This window comes from Leuciscus leuciscus, assembly GCF_965113295.1.
Source record: "Leuciscus leuciscus genome assembly, chromosome: 1".
NCBI classification, from domain to species: domain Eukaryota; kingdom Metazoa; phylum Chordata; class Actinopteri; order Cypriniformes; family Leuciscidae; genus Leuciscus; species Leuciscus leuciscus.
The window spans coordinates 16,854,507-16,876,591 of NC_138725.1; the positions used below are offsets into that span (position 1 = coordinate 16,854,507).

General features: G+C 39.4%; 2 protein-coding genes across 2 annotated transcripts in view; one reads left to right on the forward strand and one right to left on the reverse strand.

The window, feature by feature from the left end:
- LOC309499043 (uncharacterized protein) overlaps nucleotides 1-22,085 on the reverse strand; it is a 95,993-nt gene that overhangs the window by 65,250 nt on the left and 8,658 nt on the right. The window lies entirely within an intron of this gene.
- Nucleotides 140-10,919, forward strand: LOC309502368 (uncharacterized protein). Its single transcript, XM_082174758.1, has 8 exons — nucleotides 140-430; nucleotides 762-1,536; nucleotides 1,651-1,692; nucleotides 1,788-1,862; nucleotides 9,889-9,917; nucleotides 10,019-10,093; nucleotides 10,243-10,326; nucleotides 10,452-10,919. The coding sequence occupies exons 2-7, from the start codon at nucleotides 1,143-1,145 to the stop codon at nucleotides 10,279-10,281; spliced, it is 654 nt and encodes a 217-aa protein (XP_082030884.1). The 5' UTR covers nucleotides 140-430; nucleotides 762-1,142; the 3' UTR covers nucleotides 10,282-10,326; nucleotides 10,452-10,919.

Here is a 22,085-nt window from a genome sequence, read left to right on the forward strand (position 1 = left end):
GTACTCACTATACTCCCAATTACAAGAAGAAGAAACCATCTGCTCTTAAACTGTGTGTGTGACAGGCTGTGGAATGGGGTTTGTCCGAGGAACATTTTTCAGTCAAAAGATTTTGTTTTTCTTTAATCCCTGGACACACACACACCCAAAGCAGCAATATAAGCATAAATGAATAAGACATTTGTACTGAAGTCCACTTGAATTCAAGTGAAGCAACACTTCTCTGTGTTTAAACACTCAGTCTGTCAGATCAGAGGAAGTTCACAACCAGAGGAGGAGCTGATAGTGTTTAAAGGAAGAGCTATAGTATAATGAAGAGGAAGAGCTGTAACTATATATAATGAAGAGGAAGACTGGCAGAAACACAAAATGGCTGATAAGTGTGATCTGTGTCTGCTGGGACTGATCATTCTCTCTTCACTTCTCACAGGTAAAGAAATCTGTATTTTCTCTAAAGACATTTAGTGGAATTAGTCTGGAAAGAGTTCATTTGAACATGCTCAGTTTATTATTGCACACATTCACGTTGTGATCTCAGAGTTGTGTATTGATACACACAGATCATACTGTATTATTCCTGATACTGGACATAGTGTCACTCAAACATCTGATGATGAAGAATTATCTTCATATTAAGAGTGTGTCAGTGATTTGAACAGCTCTCTGATAAAGACTAATAGTTTATTCTGGAGAGTGTGTTGTTTGCTTTAAGTGAGGAAAAATACTGTATTTGAATCTTCTGCTTTTAACTTGTGTTTCAGGAACCAGTGGAGCAGAAGTTACTGATATGTTCATCAGTTCTGGTGAAAATGTGCGTCTGTCCTGTAATAATACTCTTTCTGACTGCAAATCTAAAACTACATGGACCTATAACAGCGTCAGACTTTCAGCAACAGTTGAACTGATTAAATTAGGGATAAAGCAGAACAACACAGAGAAACATGAGAGACTGAGTCTGGAGTCTGACTGCTCTCTGAACATCAAGAACGTCACAAAAGAAGATTCTGGATCTTACATCTGCAGACAATATGTGAATGGCAGACAACCAGTAACTGGTGCATTTCTTTTTCTGTATGTTCTTCATGGTAAGTTTATGATTATGTGGTCAATTTAAAAAGGGCAGATTCTCCCTTTAAACTCAGATGATGATTGAAGAGTCTGTGATTTGTGTCTTTTGTTCAGTTTCAGTGTCATCATCATTATCATCATCATCTTCTTCATCATCATCATCCTCACAGACTGAGATCAGTCCAGGCCGCTCTGTGACTCTCTCCTGTCAGTTGTATTCAGATGCTGGATTCTCCTGTGTTGATTTGGTTCGTTCTGAGGGAGTTGAGCTGTTGTGGGTGAATCAGGCTGGTGTTGATCTGAAGACAGACTCCAGATATCAGATATTATCATCATCAGATCAATATCACTGTAACATCACTCTGACTACAACACTCCTGAATGAAGATGACAACAGAGAGTGGAGATGTCAGCTTACTCACAGAAATCAACTCAAGACCTCAGTCAGATATACTGTCAAGTATTCAGGTGAGAAAACAGTCTCATGAATCAGTGTTAGAAGTTATCCTGTGTTAACTAGTTAACATATGATGATAATATTGTACAGTATGAATCATCTGAACAAACATTCATCCTTTACAGCTCAAGCTGATTCAACGACAGCGGTGAATCCTTCTACACGAGGTACATGATGATGCTGATGCTTTTACGCCATTGATGATGTTATTCACAGAATAATCTCTATTCTAGAATAATTCACAGCTCGATCTCTTCTTCAGTCATAGTGATTTCTGTCGCTGCAGTCGCTGTTCTCCTTCTTGCTCTTCTCTGGCTGATCTGTAGAAAAAGAGCTGGTGAGTTTTCAGATTTATTCCTTTACAACAATTAAAAACAGTTCAGATGAGCAAACAAACACATCATGTTCAGACTGTAAGTATCATAGAAACGTGGATTATATGAAATTCTCAAACAGAAGTTTATTCCTGCTAAGAATTCCTGTAAAGTGAATATCACAGCGTTATCAAGTGAAACAACAATCGTTCCCTTTCGAAGCGTTTACTCGTATTGCGTCTTTGCAAGACACTAAGGAGGAAACTCCTTTTCTCCGAATTTTGAAGACTTTAACCTGATAAGCTTCACCAGTGCACTGACGCACTGAATCGTAGTTCAAAGTTAGATTTAATGTTATTACCTTGACAAACTATACATCATTAAAAAGATATAAGATTCAAGTTTCAGTATTTGAACACTATTGTATTCTGAGAAACTTATAGGGACAGTTATGTCTTAATTTGTGTCAGGAGTTATGTAATGAAAAAATGAGTCGATACCTTTAATATGAATTATGACCGTCAGTCGCTCCCATTCAGAAAAAAACTCCTGTGCGGTCATCATGACAGCTGTAACAACAATGGCATCTGCTTTTCGCATTAAGTGGATCATGTGATGGCAAAACACATCGTCTTTGTCCTTGCTGGTTAATAATTGCCCCACGAGGACCAATTTACCAGCGCCCATGTGACTGGTATCCCCCAACTTTACAGCCTCATGGCATTCCGCACACACACACAAACACCCTTTTGTGTATAACTGAGAATAAGAGAAATATCTGTTATTTTCCTTTATAATGTGTGTACCTTCCTATATGCACGTGTGATAGAGATTTGGTTTGCTAGAGTATAGTTTTGAATTCTAAATGTTCATTGAAGGGAATTCCTCAGTCGTGTCTTGTTGTAACCCTACCTCAGACCATAAAACTTTACGACCCAAGCCTCAAAGGCATTCCAGAACACACACACACACACACACACACACACTCTGGAACTTTGGAAACAGATATTCTTCCACATAACAAGCCACTGAATGTTGATATGTATTCCTATGTTTCTCAAAGTGTCGTCACTTGCCATAACGGAAACACTGACAACTTTATTGTGTGTTTAATCAAACTTTATTTGTGTGTAATTATGCATATAAGTGTAACGTTATGTTTCCCCAATCTTTACCTGTCATAATTGATATCTCTGTAATCCTCTCCATCTCACGGAGACGAATCTTGACTGCAAAGTACAATAATATGCATTTGTTCCAGGAAATATCATATTTCTAAGTATGAATCCTTTCCCTCATAAGACACATGGTAAAAGGGGGCGTGTTTTTCTTCACACAAAGAAGACTTCTTCCCGCTACAAATCAGAAGTTTTGATTCGCTCTGTCCCCAAAACAGGGCGTAAACAGATGTCTGTTAAAAGGAAGATTCCCTCTTCCTCATCTCTCTCTCTTCCTCCGCTCTTATCGCTTCCAACTCAACTTCCTCTCTTCGGACCTTCTTCTCCCCGGCGCAGCGCTTCTCCAAGGAACATCTGAAGGAGGCCCTGGCCTTCTCCATCGAACGAACCCATGTTCGAGTCGTAACAGCCGGTCTTTGCAACTAAGATTTCCAGCCTCTCCCATCCCGGGAGACGAATCTGAACTTTTCCGGTAACGTTAAATTCAAGTGAGCCTTTACATCGTTTTTCGAAACGACCCAGAAGAAGAAGCTAGACGCAAACCAGCCGGACACGCGCATGCGCGCGCCCCCTTTTCAGCATCACACTGAAAGAGTACCATATCTCGCAAGTATCTTTCTCTCTAACAGCTGATTCCTGGTGTTTAGCTTGTAGGTCTGCGAATTAAGTTACCCTCTATCTCTTAACTCTTTATTTCTTTCTTTCTTTCTTTCATGTCATTCATTCCGATCACGTCATGCTATGTTTTATGTTTTTGTTCGGTTAAATGTTTGTCTGTTTTATCGTTTGCATTTTACGTACGTTTATATTTGTAGCTTATAATCTCTAGCGTGTGCCATTTTATTAATAAACCCATTTATACTTTTAACTGTCTCTGTGTTTGAAAACCCACTTTTTATAAAGTCAATGAAACAAAAGATCTATAAAGCTACAGGCTCTATATTATAAAACTACTTTGAATAGTTTTAAATTATAAACCCAAAGAGGTTTTGTCTTCGTGGCCAGAAGATAAACTTTCTTGGAGTTTTGTAAACAGGAATACTTCTTCTTAACTGTAATGATCAGACAGTACAGAACGAGGCATTTCCTATAATTGATAAAGTAAATGCATATGCGATTTATGAATTATGACCATGCGTTATAAATATTAATATTGCCAAAATTCCCTATATTCTTGAGCTAATTCGCATTAACCCAGAGGCATTTACGTTACACAGCGCTTGACAAAACAACGTCCCTCAGGGCCTTTAGCTCAAAAATGTGCAGATTTGGAGAAATATTGATAGATTATCATAGGTTTATGTCAGATTTCTATAGAGAGGAATAATATTTATTGAATTTATACCCAAAATGGGCCAATATAATCAATCTGAGTGCTGGATACTCTGATGTACTGTGTTTTCAGTCCACACTGGCAGCCTGAGGGCGCCCTATGCACATTTAGTCCATATATGGAACACATGAAGAAGAGCCATAATCATGTGACCTGTCCCTGACATAAAGAGAGATCACTGTAACAAGCAGATAAAGGTGTTTTGGAGACAATAAACATGATTGCAACGATATATGATTTATCTGTGTTCTTCGAGCCATGTCAGGTATTTTCATTATAATAGATTATATTTATAATGTAATGCTAATCGATATAGACTTTATCATTGTGCAGAATACTATAAAATAATAGATTTTTTGATTTTTTTATCCGAAGCCAAATCAGATCACAGAAGGTTATTTAAAACACTCGACTTGCGTTATAAAGTACGTTTGGAGCAAAAACATGGTTTTAATCAATGTATTGATGGTGTGCTAAGCTAACATGCTACCTAGCCCAAGATGCACCTGCCACCTAGCTGTTATTTTTATGAACATTTTTAAATAGGAATTCTTACTGAAATGTTTCTTTTTTCAAGAAGGGCATTTGATACAGTTTCAAATGTGAAGTGATCTTTGATAAAATAAATTAGGGATTGAAACAGCGTTAGTAATTATAATGCAGACAAAAGAAATGCATATTTAGAGCCATTAACAGGCTGGAGAGGAGTGAATGTGTGCAGGAGAGACTGAGACTGAATGGGGCTCGTTTGCACACACAAAACAATAGAGACAATAGACTGAATAGATGCTTAGAAGATGACAATAAACATCAGTTTGCATTTTAGAGTCTAATCAAAATAAAGTCATATGACACGATATTTAGAAGTTTAATTAAATACAGAGTTTTAGACTTTTCATCTTCAGATTTTAAACATAACATGGTCAGACATGTGGCTTTAGCTGCAGTGCATTTCTAGATTGATACAATGCCAACTTCAATATTATTTTCATGAAGATATTTCATAAAAATACATTTCTAATAACTTTATAAAACTTTGAAGCTATTTATAACAATTTTGTTCATTATGACTGTATTTAGTTTGGGTATGCCATTTCTGGGCATTTTTCAAAAGTAGGCTAACATGCTAATTCAAAAACGCAGTTCCACTGCACACCTATAACAGTGCAGCGATCTGAGCGCGTCTGTTGGTTTTTCAGTGGGAACTGCATGAATCTATGGCGAAGCAGCGTGTCTGCGGAAGCCAATCGCAGCTCATCCCGCAGAGAGAGCACAGAGCCTGGCGAAAGGGGTGGGGCATCTGCCTATAAAAGCAGCTCATATTCATCATAGGAATTAGATTTATTCTCCTTCAGCGAAAAACTTACGTCATTGATTCTCGAAGAAGCCTTCTCGCTGTCGAAGAAGCCAGGCAGCTGCTGCAGCTGACTTAACTGTCTCCCCTGCCCTGAAAATTTTCTGCAACGTTGTTGCAAATGTCGCGTGGTGGTTGCGGCACGTGCTGAGTCCTTCTGCACCCCACTGACGAGCACAGTGAGTGCATTGCATGTATGGGGAAATGCCACGCTCACCGAGACGAGCTGCTCTCACTGCGAGAGTGTGTCTCTCCGCTCTCTGAAAAGGCTCCGACCCTCGGGCTCTCCTGTTTCCACCGCGGGGTCAGAGGACTGGACGATCGGACACAAGCAAACTCATGCCGGCCCAGCCCCCGTGTACCTCACTCTGCCCCATCTCTGGCTAAGCAGGCTCAGCTCTTCATACATGGTGGTCCTCCAGGTATTTCAGGCCAAACTCCTCCGGCCTAAGGACGAGCCTGGACCAGATACAGCCACATTTCGTGACCACCACAGCGCTAGACAATGCAGACAGGACTGCCTTCCTTGAATCCCCAATCTCCACCAATGGTCTCTTCGCCCCTGCAGTTGATGGCTTTGCAGAGCGATTCACGATGGCACAAAGTCTTCGCAAGCAATGCGCCACTCCAGCTCTGCTACATTGAGTCACCAGAAAATAGTGCAGACTCTGCAGGCAGCCAAGCCAGCGCATGCGACCGCTTAGCCACCACCTAGCCTGAGCAACGACAGCAGCCTAAGCGCTTCACTCCCTCGACCCCGGCCTAAGATAACACTGTGCCCTGTGCCTCAGAAGCAATCCTGATCCGCCAGGAAAGAAGAGGGGAGGGTTAAGTATCGCTGTGGCTGGACCACCCTCCAAAAAGTCTTGAGTGTTCCTCCAAACACCATGTTCAGTTCCGGCTGGTGGGAGTAAATGTTGCAGTTGCAAACTATGGGCCTGCTCGCTGTTATAGCTGAAATACTTATAGTTATAATTGAAAAGAGAGCACTTTACTCTTCCATACTCTATGGACGTTGACTCCCTGCCCAGATGCAGTGAATTGTGTCCTGAAATGATTTAGCCACTAGCCGACCAGGCCGAGGCATGGAAAGCCATCCCCGTTGTCAAAATGGGTACTGGACAAGGTGACATGAGGTTACTCGCTCTGAATTCGCTCGCAGACCACCCTGCTTTGCGTGCATAGTCAATACTTCGGTAAGGAGCATTGTGGCTCAAGTCCATCATGCCAAAGTAATCTTACTAACAAAGGGAGCCATGGAAACAGTTCCTCTTCCCCACAGCGAGTCAGGCTTCCACAGCCGCTACTTCCTCGTTCCTAAGAAGGATGATGGCCTCAGGTCCGTCCTAGACCTCAGACATCAGACATCCGTGGTTGATTTCATGAAGAAAGGTGGTTAACACGGATGCTTCCAACACAGGTTTGGGAGCTTTGGGAGTGCGAGGGCAGACATACTTTTGGCTTCTGGTTGAGCACGGAAAAGTCGCGGCAAATCAACTGCCTGGAAATGATGACAGTTTTTCTGGCCCTCAAAACCTTCCTACCAGACCTAATAGGACACCATGTCCTATTCTGGTCGGACAACATGACGGTAGTGGACTCAGGTCACGGCCTCTGTACAGACTAGCCCAACGCCTTCTATTATGGGCACAACGCAACGTGTTCCCAGGGGAATGGTCCCTCCATCCCCAGAGCATCAATCTGGAGCATCTTTGGCAAGGCAGAGGTCGACCTCTTCGCCTCTGTAGACAACTCTCACGGCCCAATATCCTTTACAAAGAACACAGATGTGCTGGCCCACAAATGGCCCATCCTCCCCCTTTATGTCTTCCTCCGGTCGTGCTGCACCCTCAGGTCATTAAACGGATCAGGGAAGACAGGCGTGCCATCCTTCTGGTGACCTCTCTCTGGCGGACCCAGCCTCGGTTCCCCAAGTTGCAGCAGCCCCATGGCCAATTCCCCTGAGGAAAGACCTCCTTTCCCAGGCAAACATGAAAATCTGGCACCCCTGACCCAAGATGTGGGCCCTCCACGTATGGTCTGTTTTCTCTGACTGGTGTTCAGTCCAGAACCAGGACCCTTTATCATCCGAAGTACCTCTGATACTCTCCTTCTTAAAAGAGCTAATTGACAGGGGTCACTCCCCCTCCATGCTAAATGTCTATGTGGAGACCATAGCAGCACACCACGCTCCCTTGGTCAGCCCGTCTCTGGGTAGAAGCGACCTGGTCGTCCGCTTCCTGAAAGGGACAAGGAGGTTCAACCCGCCTCGTCCTCTTACCGTACCCTCTTGGGATCTATCTACGGTCCTTAGGGCCCTCAAAAGGTCCTCTGATCGAACCACTACAATCGGCCGGGCTCCTGCCACTTTCGCTTAAGACCGCACTATTGCTAGCATTAGCATAGGTAAAGTAAGTGGGTGATCTGCAAGCTCTCTCCGTCAGCGCTTCCTGCCTTGAGTTTGGGCCTATCGACTCCAAGGTCGTCATCAAGCCAAGGCATGGCTATGTGCCCAAAGTGCTCTCTACTCTGTTCATAGCTCAAGTTCTTACGCTGTCCGCTCTTCCCAATTCGGAAGACGAGCGTCAACCTAACTTACGGCGCTTTTCCAGTACCAGCTCAACTCGACTCGACTCGTCTCGGCTCGGCTCGGCTCGCTTTTCGCTCCGTTTTCCATTGCAGAGAGTACCTCCACAATAGTACCTGGTCGTCATAGCGACGCCGCAGGAAACTGTCGTGACTTAATCTTCTACGCGACACACCCCCGCTACCCACACACACAGGACAATGGAGGAAAATCGAGTGTATGCTGTTTTTGGATGTTTTTGTTTTTGCTGTTTTTTATTCAGGATACTCCGTCTGGCCCGTGCAATGATGACGCAGTTAATAGTGATGATTCTCTCTGACCAATCAGCAGTCTGCCGTGTTTTCACGTCACATTTTAGTATCGCCTCTGCTCGCTCAGAACCTCGCCGGAGGTGATACGAAAAAAAGTACCTGGAAGCAGGTAAAGGTACAACTTTTACACAGTGGAAAACCAAACAAAGGCGAGGTAAGTCGAGTCGAGCCGAGGCAAGCTGGTACTGTGTAGTGGAAAAGCGCCATTACTCTGCCCTGTTCGGGCCTTAGGAGTATATATACAGCGCTCTGTCTATTTCAGACAGTCAGAACAGCTCTTTGTATACTTCGGTGGGTTTACGGTCAAGAATCAGTGATCCTGCTACATAGTGAGCACTATCACGTTGGCTTATGCTTTGATGGGCCTTCAATGCCCCATCGGAGTCAGAGCACACTCCACCAGAGGCGTGGTGTCTTCCTGGGCATGGTCCAGTGGTGTGTCTAATGGCGACATCTGTGCGGCAGCGGGCTGGTCCTCGCCTCCACCTTCGCCAGATTTTACAAATTGAAGATCACTGCGCAGCAGGAACAAATCCTCTCTGTCTATTTGGAGTTGACCTCAGAGGGAGCTCAACCCACTATAACCTCTCCAGAGGCTCCGACCTCAGTCCGACCTTTTGCTCGGCATAACTTGCCCTTCCCTAGGCTGGGAACATGTCGTTATGCTCACATAGCACAGCATGATTGGATTGGTTCCCCATAGTGTCTCGCAAAGATGCAATATGATTAAATGTTTCGAAAGGGAACATCTCGTTTCTTGCGTAACCTCGGTTCCCTGAGATAACGGGAGTATTGCATCTAGACGTATGCGCTATGTCGTTACAAGACTGGTGTTTGTCGCTTCAGTCAAATTAAACCTGATTCCTATGGTGAATATGAGCTGCTTTTATAGGCAGATGCCCCACCTCTTTCGGCAGGCTCTGCGCTCTCTCCGCAGGATGTGCCGTGATTGGCTCGCACAGACACGCCACTTTGCCATATGTTAATGCAGTTCCCACTGACCAGCCAATAGACACGCTCAGATCGCTGCACTGTTATGGCTGTGCAGTGGCACTTTGTTTTTGAATTAAAGGCTTCAAAATTCAGAGAAAAGGAGTTTTCCCCATAGCATGTAGCAAAGACGCAACACTCATTTCCGTTATTTCAGGGAACCGAGGTTATGTAAGTAACCGAAACGTTTTTATTACTCACATTAATGGCTGAAAAAAAAAAACGTATTATTAAGATTCTGTGTTTTGCACGTGTGTTTTATCATAACTCATATTTCATGAGGCACTTGTTTTCAGATAATAAAAGAGGGACTTACGACTCTGTGGTGAGTTCAGTAATGCATTGATTTAGATTTAATTATTATTGATTATTGTCTTTAAAGGTCAATAAAGTGTCATTCATGCAGTTTAACTGTTTGTTCTGAAGGTCAAAGATGAGAATGATCATAAAGGGATGAATGAGACGATCAACATGTCCATTCCTCCCGCTGAAAGAGCCAATGTGAGTCCACTAAATCATCAAACATTACGTTCACTGTCTGTTCAATAATGTGATTCAAAAGCTTTTGTGTTATTCTACATATTATAGTGAGAGGTATGTCTGTTCTGTGTGTTAAACTTGACTCTCTGCACGTTTGCATTGATGTTTAGGAGCAGACAAATGATCATGTGACTTATTGTGTCCACTAAAACCAGTCCTATTCAGAGAAAATCACAGCAGCTTCTCTCATCTATGTGAGTTTGACTGTGTCAGAAGTTTAGGAAATAAATTAAGCTCATGCTCTAATAATAATAATAATAATAATAATAATAATCATCGCTGGGGTTCAAACATTGATGGACAGAATCTGTTCTTTCAGGATCATGATGATACAGTGACTTATGCTGCCATCAGAGGAAGAGAAGATTAACCGCAGGATGAACTTTACGCCTCTGTCAACAAGAACAAGACCTTCACAAATAAACATTAATGATACAGATCATGCCCTTACGGAACAAAAATATATGGGATATACTGCAAAATATAATGCGATATATTCCATAATACATTTCCATATATGGGAAACTAGTGCTTATATTTTTTTAATATACTGCAATATATGCATTGACCATGTATGTCTATTAATACATATTTACATTTTACATTTAGTCATTTAGCAGATGTCTTTATCCAAAACGACTTACAAATGAGGAATACTCATCAGTAATGTCTGTGCTCTCCTCAGCACAGTGATAGTCTCTTGGCTAAATACTTTTGTACATTCAGGTGTGCTTGTGCTTTTGTTAAAGGAGAACTCCGGTCAATTTTAATTTCATTTTTTTGTACATTTGGAGTGCTGTCAATACAGAGAACAACGACAAAACTTGGTGTTGCCTACAACGTGTTATCCTCTTTTTAAAATTTGCACCCTGTTGACTTCAATGGGGCAAGTTTTAAACCTGCTTTTAGCCTCTTAACATCCTTGATGTGTCTTTACAAGTGCACAGGTCATGTGAGTGATTCCTTCGGAGTGAACGCGGGTCAATCTGACTGCAGTAGATGTGAAAGATATGAATAAAAATGATGTTTATTCAGCCAACGCACATACCTGTATTTACATCCTGTTTTCGGTCGAAGTCCATAGTAATCGATTGTCGAGTTCACGCGCATTGGTTTAGTACTGTAGCAACAATGGGTTGTACATTAATATTAATATTAGCTCAAATGATCTATAGGGAATTTTAATCATTAATCATGAATATGATTAATATTTTGTATGTTACAGTTAAATTAATTTATCGCAGCTGAACTAGATTGATATATGAATGATTACCATAACGGGTTATGGTTTGTCATTAATACATCAAATAGTCTTATTTCAGCTCGAAGTAATGGGATAACTTTAATGGAATTAATTTAGTTATCAAACAATCTGTTTGTCCAGCAAACATTGAACGTAAGATTAACTTAATTCTCAAGGAAAATTATCCTTCTTACAAACACGAGAAAGAGTATCTTTTCCAGGCCTTGAAAAGACAACTATGTTTGTAAAATTAGCTTACTTAAATCGTACCAAGATAAAGCATATAGCTAAGATCGAACATTTCAGGGACTAAGTAACATGGGCAATTAAAACAGAGTCAGTCAAGGACATATGGAATTTAATAATTAGACTAATACTACATCGAAACTACGAGTATACACATATTTACAACAGAAACATACGGATGAAAACATTACAAGACCAAACGGATAACAGATGAGAGAGGGAGAGGATGAAAGGGAGAAAGTGAAACTAAAGTTCAGGATGAGAGAGATCACCGAGATGATCTCTGCATGGCAAAATCACAGGCAATGTAACCTTTTGAGAGACAGCAAGGAATCAAATCACATTAAAAGTTCAATAAACTTATCTTGCAAAATGGTTCTCTTTGTTGCTGAAGAACGCAGAGTTCATGCGTGTGTCCTAAGACCAGCGTGCGTGTGTTTCTTTAAGAAAGCAGGGCTCGCGCTCTCGTGTCTTCTGGTGAGCGCGGTAGCGGGGTTTTCGAAAGAGTCTTTCTCTTTGAGTTGAAGTTGTCTGCTGCATTTGCTTCGTGGAGTCCGAAGACGAAAATAAAGAAAAGACTTAAATAAATTGAAAACGCTCCCAAAGGGAGCCATAAGGTCTTCTCGCTGACGAGGCGGGTTCGTGAAAGTGCAGGAACAAAACAAGACGAAAGGAAATACAGAACAGAACAGAACGGAACGCGGAGTGTAACCGCTTTTCTAGGGCACAGGAATTTCAGTCCACCCTGGGCTTGAGCCAATTGGAACGCGAAATTCCAGGCGGGAGAAAAGTTCTTTGTCTCACTATGAGTTTGATTTGCATGTTTTATGGCAGTCTTAGGATCATGCCATTTCTACGTTAAACAATTATAACTGCAGTAAAATGCATTTTATCATAATTTGGTATCCATATCTTTCCTACGGGTATATGGAGGTTCAATTCAAGACCAAATTTGGTGTGTTTATAAGCTACGGCCTAGAAGTACCTTCTTACTCTGTAAGATAAGTATTAAAAGTTCGATTAACAAACTGGGAATAAGACTAACCTAAAATGTGATGTGCATTTACAAGTGGGAATGAAAATTGGACTTTTAAAAAGACCACATGACATATACCTATGAATTCGCAACACTGTGCACCTCTGAAACATTATTCCTTTAAGGTTTACAAGAATACAAAAACATATCACAGAGAAGAACAATCGTGGAAAAGAGAAATTACATTCAGGTTTGCATATTTCTTCAATGGTTATACATATAAAATATCTAGGATGAACACGTTAATTCTGCTCTCCTGCCAGAATCTCAGTGAGATTCCTTGCTGCTGACATTCCGTTAGGACCATAACATTTTATGGTCTGGGGGGAGTTAGGGTACAAATATAGTGTATCATTCTTAAAATACCCACTTAGAATTCAAAACTACACACTAGGGAATCACACTATAGAATAACACAAAACTAATCAACATGCATAATGGAATTGTATATCAAAAAGAATATCTCTAAGTTCTAAGTTAAATTCAAAGGATGTTTGTGTGTGTGTGGGGGTGTGATGTCACGTAGCAGGAGAAGGTTTTGTTATCTCTCTGTGGTCCAAAGAGGGGAAGGGGGTTTGGAATGTCTCTGAGGTGCAATTAGTGTCGTAAAAGTCCATTTGTCGCCGACTAGCTGGAGCCGAAGCATGATTTGCACTCACGAGTTCAAAGTGCACCAGCTTTTGTATTCAGGAAGAAATGTTTTTAGCAACACAGAGTATTTGAATTTGTTAATTCAAACCAACGACGAATGATTCGATAGCCAATGTTGTTACATAGCCTCCACTGTAAAATATTTTTTGCTGCATTAAATTAAGGCCGTATAGTCATTTCAACTGTTAAATCTTGAGTAATGATGAATTGCTTTGACTTGTGAAAGTGAAAACTGATAAACTTTTGTTAATGTAAAAATATTTTTCCCGAGTGTAGTTCATTGTAATGACATTGTGTTTTCCTCTTTTGTGCACTTTTACATAATACACCAACACTTGTATCTGTTCCCAAGAAAGTGGTGCTGAAATATGTGCAGTAAGTGGACATTTTCTAACTTTCCAAAGGAAAGGAAGTACAAGACTTTGTAATGTCTATTTGTTTCCATTGCACTGGACAGTGAATAAACCCTCTCAGATAACTGTCATATGGAGGAACTAGCCTACCTGCAAGTGCATAAATAACTTTTAATTTATACTTGTGCTTTATGGCTGCAATATAAGTTGCAGGATTCCACATCTACAGAAAGGCCTACAGAAGAGTCTGCACAGACAGAGGAGACATAGGCCTACAGGTGGGCAGTGGATAGACAACTTTTCCTTTTTATTTGTTGCATGAGGCATGTGTCTAATATCTCTTGTTGCAGGCACTTGACCACTGGCTTTTCTTTACAAAGAACAATTGAAATAAAACTCAAGGAACTAAGTATATTTGTCTTTTATTAAACATATAATGAAAAGTGTTTTTTTTTTTTTTTTTTTTTGGCAATGTTGTGTAATATGGCACATGCAACAGTGTCACCGGCCCTGTCAGGTGTGCAACCCTCAGACTTTTCAGACACTGAAATCTTCCCTTTAGTTAGCCAAAGTTCATTTCATTGTGTGCCCTTGTCCTGGCTAGAGCTGCATTGTAACTGGTTTGGGTCAGGGAATGGGGTCATACAACACCTGTCTGCAGGCAGGAACATGTCATAATCATCTATGAAATAATGCAGTTCTGTTAGGATCAGCATAAGTGTATGTAATACAGTGAGCTTGATATTTAATTGTGGAACTTTTCTTACCACTTTCAAATAATGTGCATAAATGTGAATCTCTGAAAATGCTTAAGTCATGCACAGATCCTGGCCATTTTGCTTTCACATTTGTGATATGGAAGATTTTAGTCAACTGCCTTTTTTTTATTTGATATAATATTATTAATCTGGAATATTAAGAATCACAATAGTAACTGGGCTGCACATTCACATTTACAACCCCCTTTCTGTTCACATAATCCCCTTCATTGAGGCCTTGATGACAGTCTATGGTCTATAGTCTATGGTACCAATCACGTTAGTGAACATTAAGTGACATATACTGTAATCGGCATGGTCATGATTGCATGATCTTCATAAAAAATGATGACTGCTTTAAAAAAAAAAAAACTGCTTTAAAAAACTGCTTTACAACATTGGGTCTTAAAAACCTAAAACTGTTTTTTAAACCTAAAAGCGCCAGGTAAACTCCGAATGACACGACAGACAGCACTTTCCATCAAGTTCTCCGCATCTCCAATAGTGTAAAGGAAAGAGCCACTCGCAAATAATCTTAGGGCAATGCAAACAGTTTGTGCTGTAGTTAAAGCCCGACTCCGACAAGTCGAAAATAAATGTGCGTTTCCAACAAATTAATAATGTAAACGACAATCTCACGAGTCACGAGAAAAAATATAAATCTCAGAAAGTGCACTATCGCACTGCGCTGGACTTCCCATATCAGCTCCGCTTATAAAGCCGCAGTCTAATCCTGTTTACATGAAATAAGCCTCTGCTCCCGAGCAGGTTTAAGCTTACGGACCTGTTGCTATGACAGCAAGTCCAGGATGAGCGTCGAAGAACCAAACAATCCAAGATCATGCCAAATCGTCAACAATCAAATCCAGCTAACTGAGTTAGCGACGTACGAAGAACGGGCCCCTGGAAGGGACGTCCGAGGCCAAAAGGACCGGGTGGCACGCTATCGATGGAGTAAGTAGGTTTGTTTATATTGTAGAGTTATTACACATGCAGCCTAGTTATTTATTATGCATCTTTTTACTATGCTATTTGGCAATTAAGCTTTTTCTGATTCTGATCTGTTTTCTGTTTACAGTCAGTGCAGACTGGTGGCTTACCGGGTTGTTCTAGAGTGGATACTGAAAGGTCAAAAACTTGGAAGACAGAACAGAACATTTCTGCCGTCATGTGTTGTGCGAGCCATACGGGAAAAATATCCATCATTATCTGGTGCATATGTTGGTTTCAAGGAAGCCGAAGAAGCTTTCAGGCTAATTTAAAGGAAGGAAAAGCAACACAATAAACATTTTCTATTTTATTTTTATTTTTCATTATTAGTACAAATATTTTCAAATAAAACGTGTGGGTACTGCTGGTATGAATACTTGTTAAATAAAAATGTACATAAACTTAAATTGGCTTATGTTTGTTAATTACAGTTTATAAAACAGGTTTTGTTGAAATGCTTGAGAATTTCAGTCAGAGTATGGCTTTCACATATGAAGGAGCTTTTTTGTTTTGATATCACTGCAATAGATAAGCAATTTTTGTTATTCCCAGCAGTTTTACACTTAATAAATTTGTTATTACCCAAACAAAAATAAATACGTAAACATGCATGTTGAGGTAGCATTTTACCAAACGAAAAATCTAACAACAAGAAAATCCAAGAAAAATAGTACAGTATGCCGCTGACAGTCGTTTACTTGGTAAACCTTGACACATGTTTTGCAATAACTGCTTCCTTTCCTGGTTTGGGTTTTGTTGCGATATTGCGAGGTAAAACAGGCAAAGAAACGTGAGAGGTTGGGTCCTTGAAAAGTACAGTAGGGTCACTGCGCCGCTCCTGTACCTTTTGAAGAAGTTCTTCCCTGAAGGTTTGTGTAGTTGGTTCATAAATTTTCCTCGCCAACCATTCTTTCTTTTGTTTTGGAAAAACAACGTTGTATCGCGGATCCCCTATAAAAGTGCAATATATAGTCACAAGGAAATATTTTCTGCCCTGATTAAAGTACCCTGTTCATTTTTTTCTCTGTTAGTGCGTGTAATTGTGTGTGCATATGCACACACACACACACACATTATATATATACACTGTTAGACTTTTCAAGGGTTTTTTACAGTAACTTACTGGCAACACTGTTGCCAGTAAGTTACTGTAATTAAGAGTTACAGTACCAAACCGTATTTCAGTTTTGTGTAATACAGTGCATTACTGTAAAAACGAAGCTAATCAGTACAGTGCATTACTGTAAAAACTAAGCTAATCAGTACACTACTGTAATTATTTTTATTTGTACTAAATATAAATTAGATTTGATAATTTTGATATATGATTAATTTTATTTTTATCCTACATAAGTACTACTTTCATACAAACCAATTAGACAAAGTTATCACAAAATACCATTTTTTTATTTAAAACATTTCATATATATCACAAAATAAACATGCCAATGCTGGAAATGATGTGTGAAATTTTTACACATTAATGGGTAAGTTTAGAGACAACATTTTTTGTGTTAATTTTAACTCATTCATTGTGTTAATGATTTTAACAAAGTAAATATGTCAGAGAGGTTAGCACAAAGATGTGTAAACGTGTTAAATTAACACATTATGTGCTGTCCTTCACTGCAAACATTTTTGAAAACATACATAAAATCATAGACAAAACATTAGCATTTGACTAAATGAATGTAGAGTCATTGGTTGTTTAGCTTATACAAGTATTATAATGAAATATCAACCATTACATTCATAAAACTGCAGAATATAAATACATTAAGCATTCAAAAAGGAAATGTCCAAAACAGGACAAAACACAGTTCTTTTCACAATACAAGACACATAACCCCACCTTAAAAATAATTTCACTTATTTCCAAAAATGTGTTGGATTCATGTACACTGGTGGCCAAAAGAAGTATTTAAGTGGCGTAATGTTTTTGAAAGAAGTCTCTTTGATGCTCAAGAAACATTTATTATTATTATCAATGTCTGACTGTCTACTCCATCTTTTCTACAGCATAGGAGTAAAAGTCATCAAAATAATCTTTAAAAAGCCAACACAATGTTTTTGTCCACCTTTGTGAATAAATGAACTTCTCCAAAGATTGGTTCCTGTTCAGAACTTGATTGACAACATCAGAATGTTCCCTGGTCTGCATGCGTGCCCACAAACACAAATGTACTCAGTCCTTCAGAGGAGATCCCGGTTCCAACACTATATGAGAGAGAGAGAGAGAGAGAGAGAGAGAGAATATTAGTGTCACATTATTTTTAACCTCCTTTTTTGTTAATTTTTATTATTATTTTCACAAAAACTTAAGAATATATATTTGTAAACAGCTTTTGTCAATAAATAGCATACAAAAGAACTAAATTAAATTATGCCAGATTAAATTTTAATACTTACAAATCCTAAATTCTGTCCAAAAATGCTGAGATGCATAGAAAGAAGTTGAACGACTGAAATAGATGATTTTAGCCCATTTCAGCTTGTCTGCAGTGAAGGAGTACCTGTTTGAGACAAATACACAGTAAGATACATGCAAGAAATCACTGTGTGATGATCGTTCTCCTTCCTACAGTAGTTAACCCACCTGTGCGCTGATATTAGGACCTTCCTAGTCAGGTGGAACTGCAATGGTAGAGTCGCTGGCTAATAAAATATAAAAATAATGCAAAAATATAAACTTAAGTTGTTTAGAATGCTAGATTTGGTCTTAGTGAGAGTTTTACTGCAGTGCTTACCTGGATACATTTAATCTGGTGAGACTGAACAAAGACAATGGTCCATCTTCTGATTGGTTCATTTGCTGTGTAATAAAGTTAGACATAATGCAAAGGTCACTTATTTGATATAAAGTTAGCCAATTTTATAGAGATTTTATAAGATATTGTTAGCTACCTAGTCTGCACCAGTGGCTCAAAAGCAATTTTCACATAGTGTATGCTAATCATTTCAGCAAACTTATCTCAAAATATATCACAAATGGGCTGGCCTACCTCTGGAATCTTGCTAAGTCACTGGCGCGAATTGGCGCTTTGTTGCAGTTGCCTTTAAACACAAAAATGGAAGTAAATATTAAATTCCATAAAAAAAAAAACTATAATATGGTATAGTTTGCAAACTAATGCTAAAACTATAAAGGTTCTCATCAGTAGGCCAACATTAAGGCTACGTTTACACGTGGATGGCTATTTTCATAAACGGACATTTCTCCCCTCTTCGTTTTCAAAAATAACATCGTGCACACGAACCTGTGTATATGCTGTCAAGAGCATGCCAAACCTGTAGGTGGCAGTGTAACGAGAAGCTCAAGCCCACCTTAGCCAATCAGAATCCCGAAAATGGTCACATTCTGTGACGTCGCTGCCTAAAACTCCGTTTTTCTCAGTTTACATGCAAACGTGCAAACGAAGATTTTCAAAATCTCCACTCTGGCCGGAGTTTTTAGAAAGAATCGGTTTCATTGGCGAATCCTCCGTTTGCGTGTAAACGAAGGGTGCAAACGAAGGGAAATGTCTCCGTTTTTCAAAATAACCATGTACGTGTAAACGGGGCCTAAGATATAAACAGAATTTCACATTAGTTTATTCACATTTATTGTTAATGTAAACGCGTTGCTCGTTGGCATATTTTAACTCGACAATTCAATAATCTAACAAAGTGTGTAAAATGAAACGTTAGCTCAGTTTACCATGGTAAAGTTCGTTACCGCCATGTTGACGACGAGTAACGTTAGGCTAACGTTAACGTTATAACATACGTTAAACTGGGCACAATCCTGTCAACATACACAGAATGTTTTTTTTTTTTGTTTTTTTTTTACCTTGCTTGCTGATCTCTCTCTCGGTGAAGTGAATTCCGTCTCTTCCCCGGGCCAGACACGAACGTCGCGATCCAACAAAAGACAGACCCCATTACCTACACTGGATGTCTGTCTGACGCGACACGACAAATCCCAGACAGTATAGTGATGCGCCGCGGCCGTTATATTTCAGACGTAGTCCGATACGAGTCCAAGCGCTCGCACTAGTTCTTACAAGGGATAAACAGGTTTGCATTTAAAGGTCCGGTCGCTTCAATGTGTCCAATGTAGACAGCCTCTGGCTATTATAGCGTTGTAGACACGTGGTGTAAGGCAAAAATTAGGAAATAAAAAGCACGGTGGAATGGTGCCAGCCAGAGAGGCAGTTACGTCAAATACAGTAGTATACAGCAAATTTAAAAAATACAGTAAGTCTCTGTATGTGGTGTTAGACGTCACAGAAAATTCCCATGATGCAATTGGAATCACAGTTATTTACTGTAAAGAGAAATAGCAGTATAATACTGGGGGATTTAAAGTAAATAACTGTAGAAATTACAGAAAAGTCTAACAGTGTATATATATATATATATATATATATATATATATATATGAGGTGGGCATAGATTTTTTTTTTTAATCTAGATTAATCTAGATTAAAATGGCTCATTTGAATTCTGCCGAAGGCATTCAGAATATGTGTGCTACCCAAATAATGACTATAAAAGTAAGTCTTTGAGAACGGGTTTCTCAAGCCAGGTGGCGCATTAGACCAGGGGCTCATCTCCTGTTTCCAAAATACATCACAAACTGCTTGAGAAAGCTGTTCTACTCATAGACTGTAAAAGGTTACTACTGTCCTGTTACCGTCCGTAGGCAACATTAGGTAGGCCTATGTTATTATCAACTACTATAGGCTATCAATTAGGGATGGGCGATATGGCCTAAAATCTATATTGTGATATACATTGCAGCCTCTTGCGATAACGATATATATTATAATAAAACCATTTAATAAAACCAATGCGACATCTAGTGTATATATCTATACCCGCCCGCGCTCTCAGATCATTTGGACGTGGCTGTGTTCAAGAGGTAAAAACGATATAAATACTGTTCGTTTTCTCACACAAACCGCTCGTTTCGTGTCTTAGGCCATCAATGTGTACTTACGATGGGGAATTGTTTAATTTGAACGATGGGGAATTGTTTTAATTTGGACTCTGTGCATGCTCTTTGAGATAATGACCATAGACCTGCATTATATGACTGACAGACAAGAACGGTTTGACCTAAAAATATCAAAATTGAAACTACTGCGGAAAAAAAGACACCTACATCTTGGATGCCCTTGAGGTAAGCTAAAACATACCAAAATTTAATTTCAAAGTGAACTATGTTTATCATGTTTATCATGAATAAATGCCTCATTCATTCATTCATTCATTCATCATGTTCTTTTTTTTTCTCTCTTTTTCTTATTTTGTTTGTGAAACTTTATATTTGATGTAATTTAATTCCTGTAGAGGTTCTATCTGTTCTGACCTTTATGTCTGCTTATTGTTTGATACAAAATAATAATAATAATAATAATATAAAAAAAAGGTGAGGAGAGCAGTTCACGGTATTTCTCATATTTACACAACAATCAAACACTTTTTACAGTTTGATTAAGCGACAGACTCATTTCTGTATTGTTTTCAAGTCAAGTCACCTTCATTTATATAGCGCTTTTAACAGTATGGATTGTTTCAAAGCAGCTTTACAGTGATAATAAAAAAAAATTAGCGTAACAGTGAAGTTGCGAAGATCATTAGTCTTTAACTTAGGGGCCGCTAACACGACACCGTTCTAACAGAAAACCCTTAACGCGCTCTGGCCACCCATCCCCACAAAAAGTGCCTAGTGATTCATGTGATCGATTCATCGATCACAGCGATACTTGTGCGGCCTTTCCGGCGTCTTTCTTAAATAAACATTTAGTGCAGCAGCAGCGAGCATGAGGAGAATATGTGAGTTCATTCAGACCTGAGCGATTTTGTGTTCGTTTGTGTGATTGTCTCGATGTTTGCAGTGAGAACTGATACTGAGTGTCAAGTCAAGAGTCAAAAGTTTGAGATCTGTGAGGGGAATTGATGGGAATCGATCTCAAGTGTTGCTACATCCATTTTATTTCTCCTCTTTTGACACATGGATTAAATGTGTTAGTTATTTTACATTATTAAAATAAGCTGCAACATATACTGCTAAATCCTTTACATCGAGCCTATAATGAGTCACATGAGACATTTTAAATCTATACATAAATAATATTGTATCTGTTACACTTGGAATAATATTACTTGTGGTGCTCTTTATTAAAAAAAAAAAAAAAGCTTTATGGTCTGTTTCAGTTTCTGCACATTTTAATGATCTAATTACTTTATTGTAATGAATGTAGTTATTGTTGAAGAATTTCCCTTGCCTCATGTAAAAGAAAATAGGTCACATGGATAAGAGAATGGAAAAGTAGCCTACCCAAAAAGTCTGTAAATGCAGGTGCTGGGATGCACTGGCAGAAAAACATGTTTTTTGAGATGTTCCACCAATAGAAGGTCTAGGGGGAAATGTTTTTAATGGTGTCAAGGCCACAACGAGTGACAAAGAAGAAGAGACAGATATGAGGGTGCCCATTGGGCACCTAGCGATACGAAAAAAGTATAAGACATGAGGACTGGGAATGGTAACTTTAGATGGCCAGCTGGCGTCTCACTTTGTTGTTTGACAATAAAATTAATTCTTCTGACCTGGAACCTCGACTCTGAGAAACTTCTTTGAGACCTGAACCAAAAAGAACTTTGAATTTGCAACAACATTATCATAAAATCA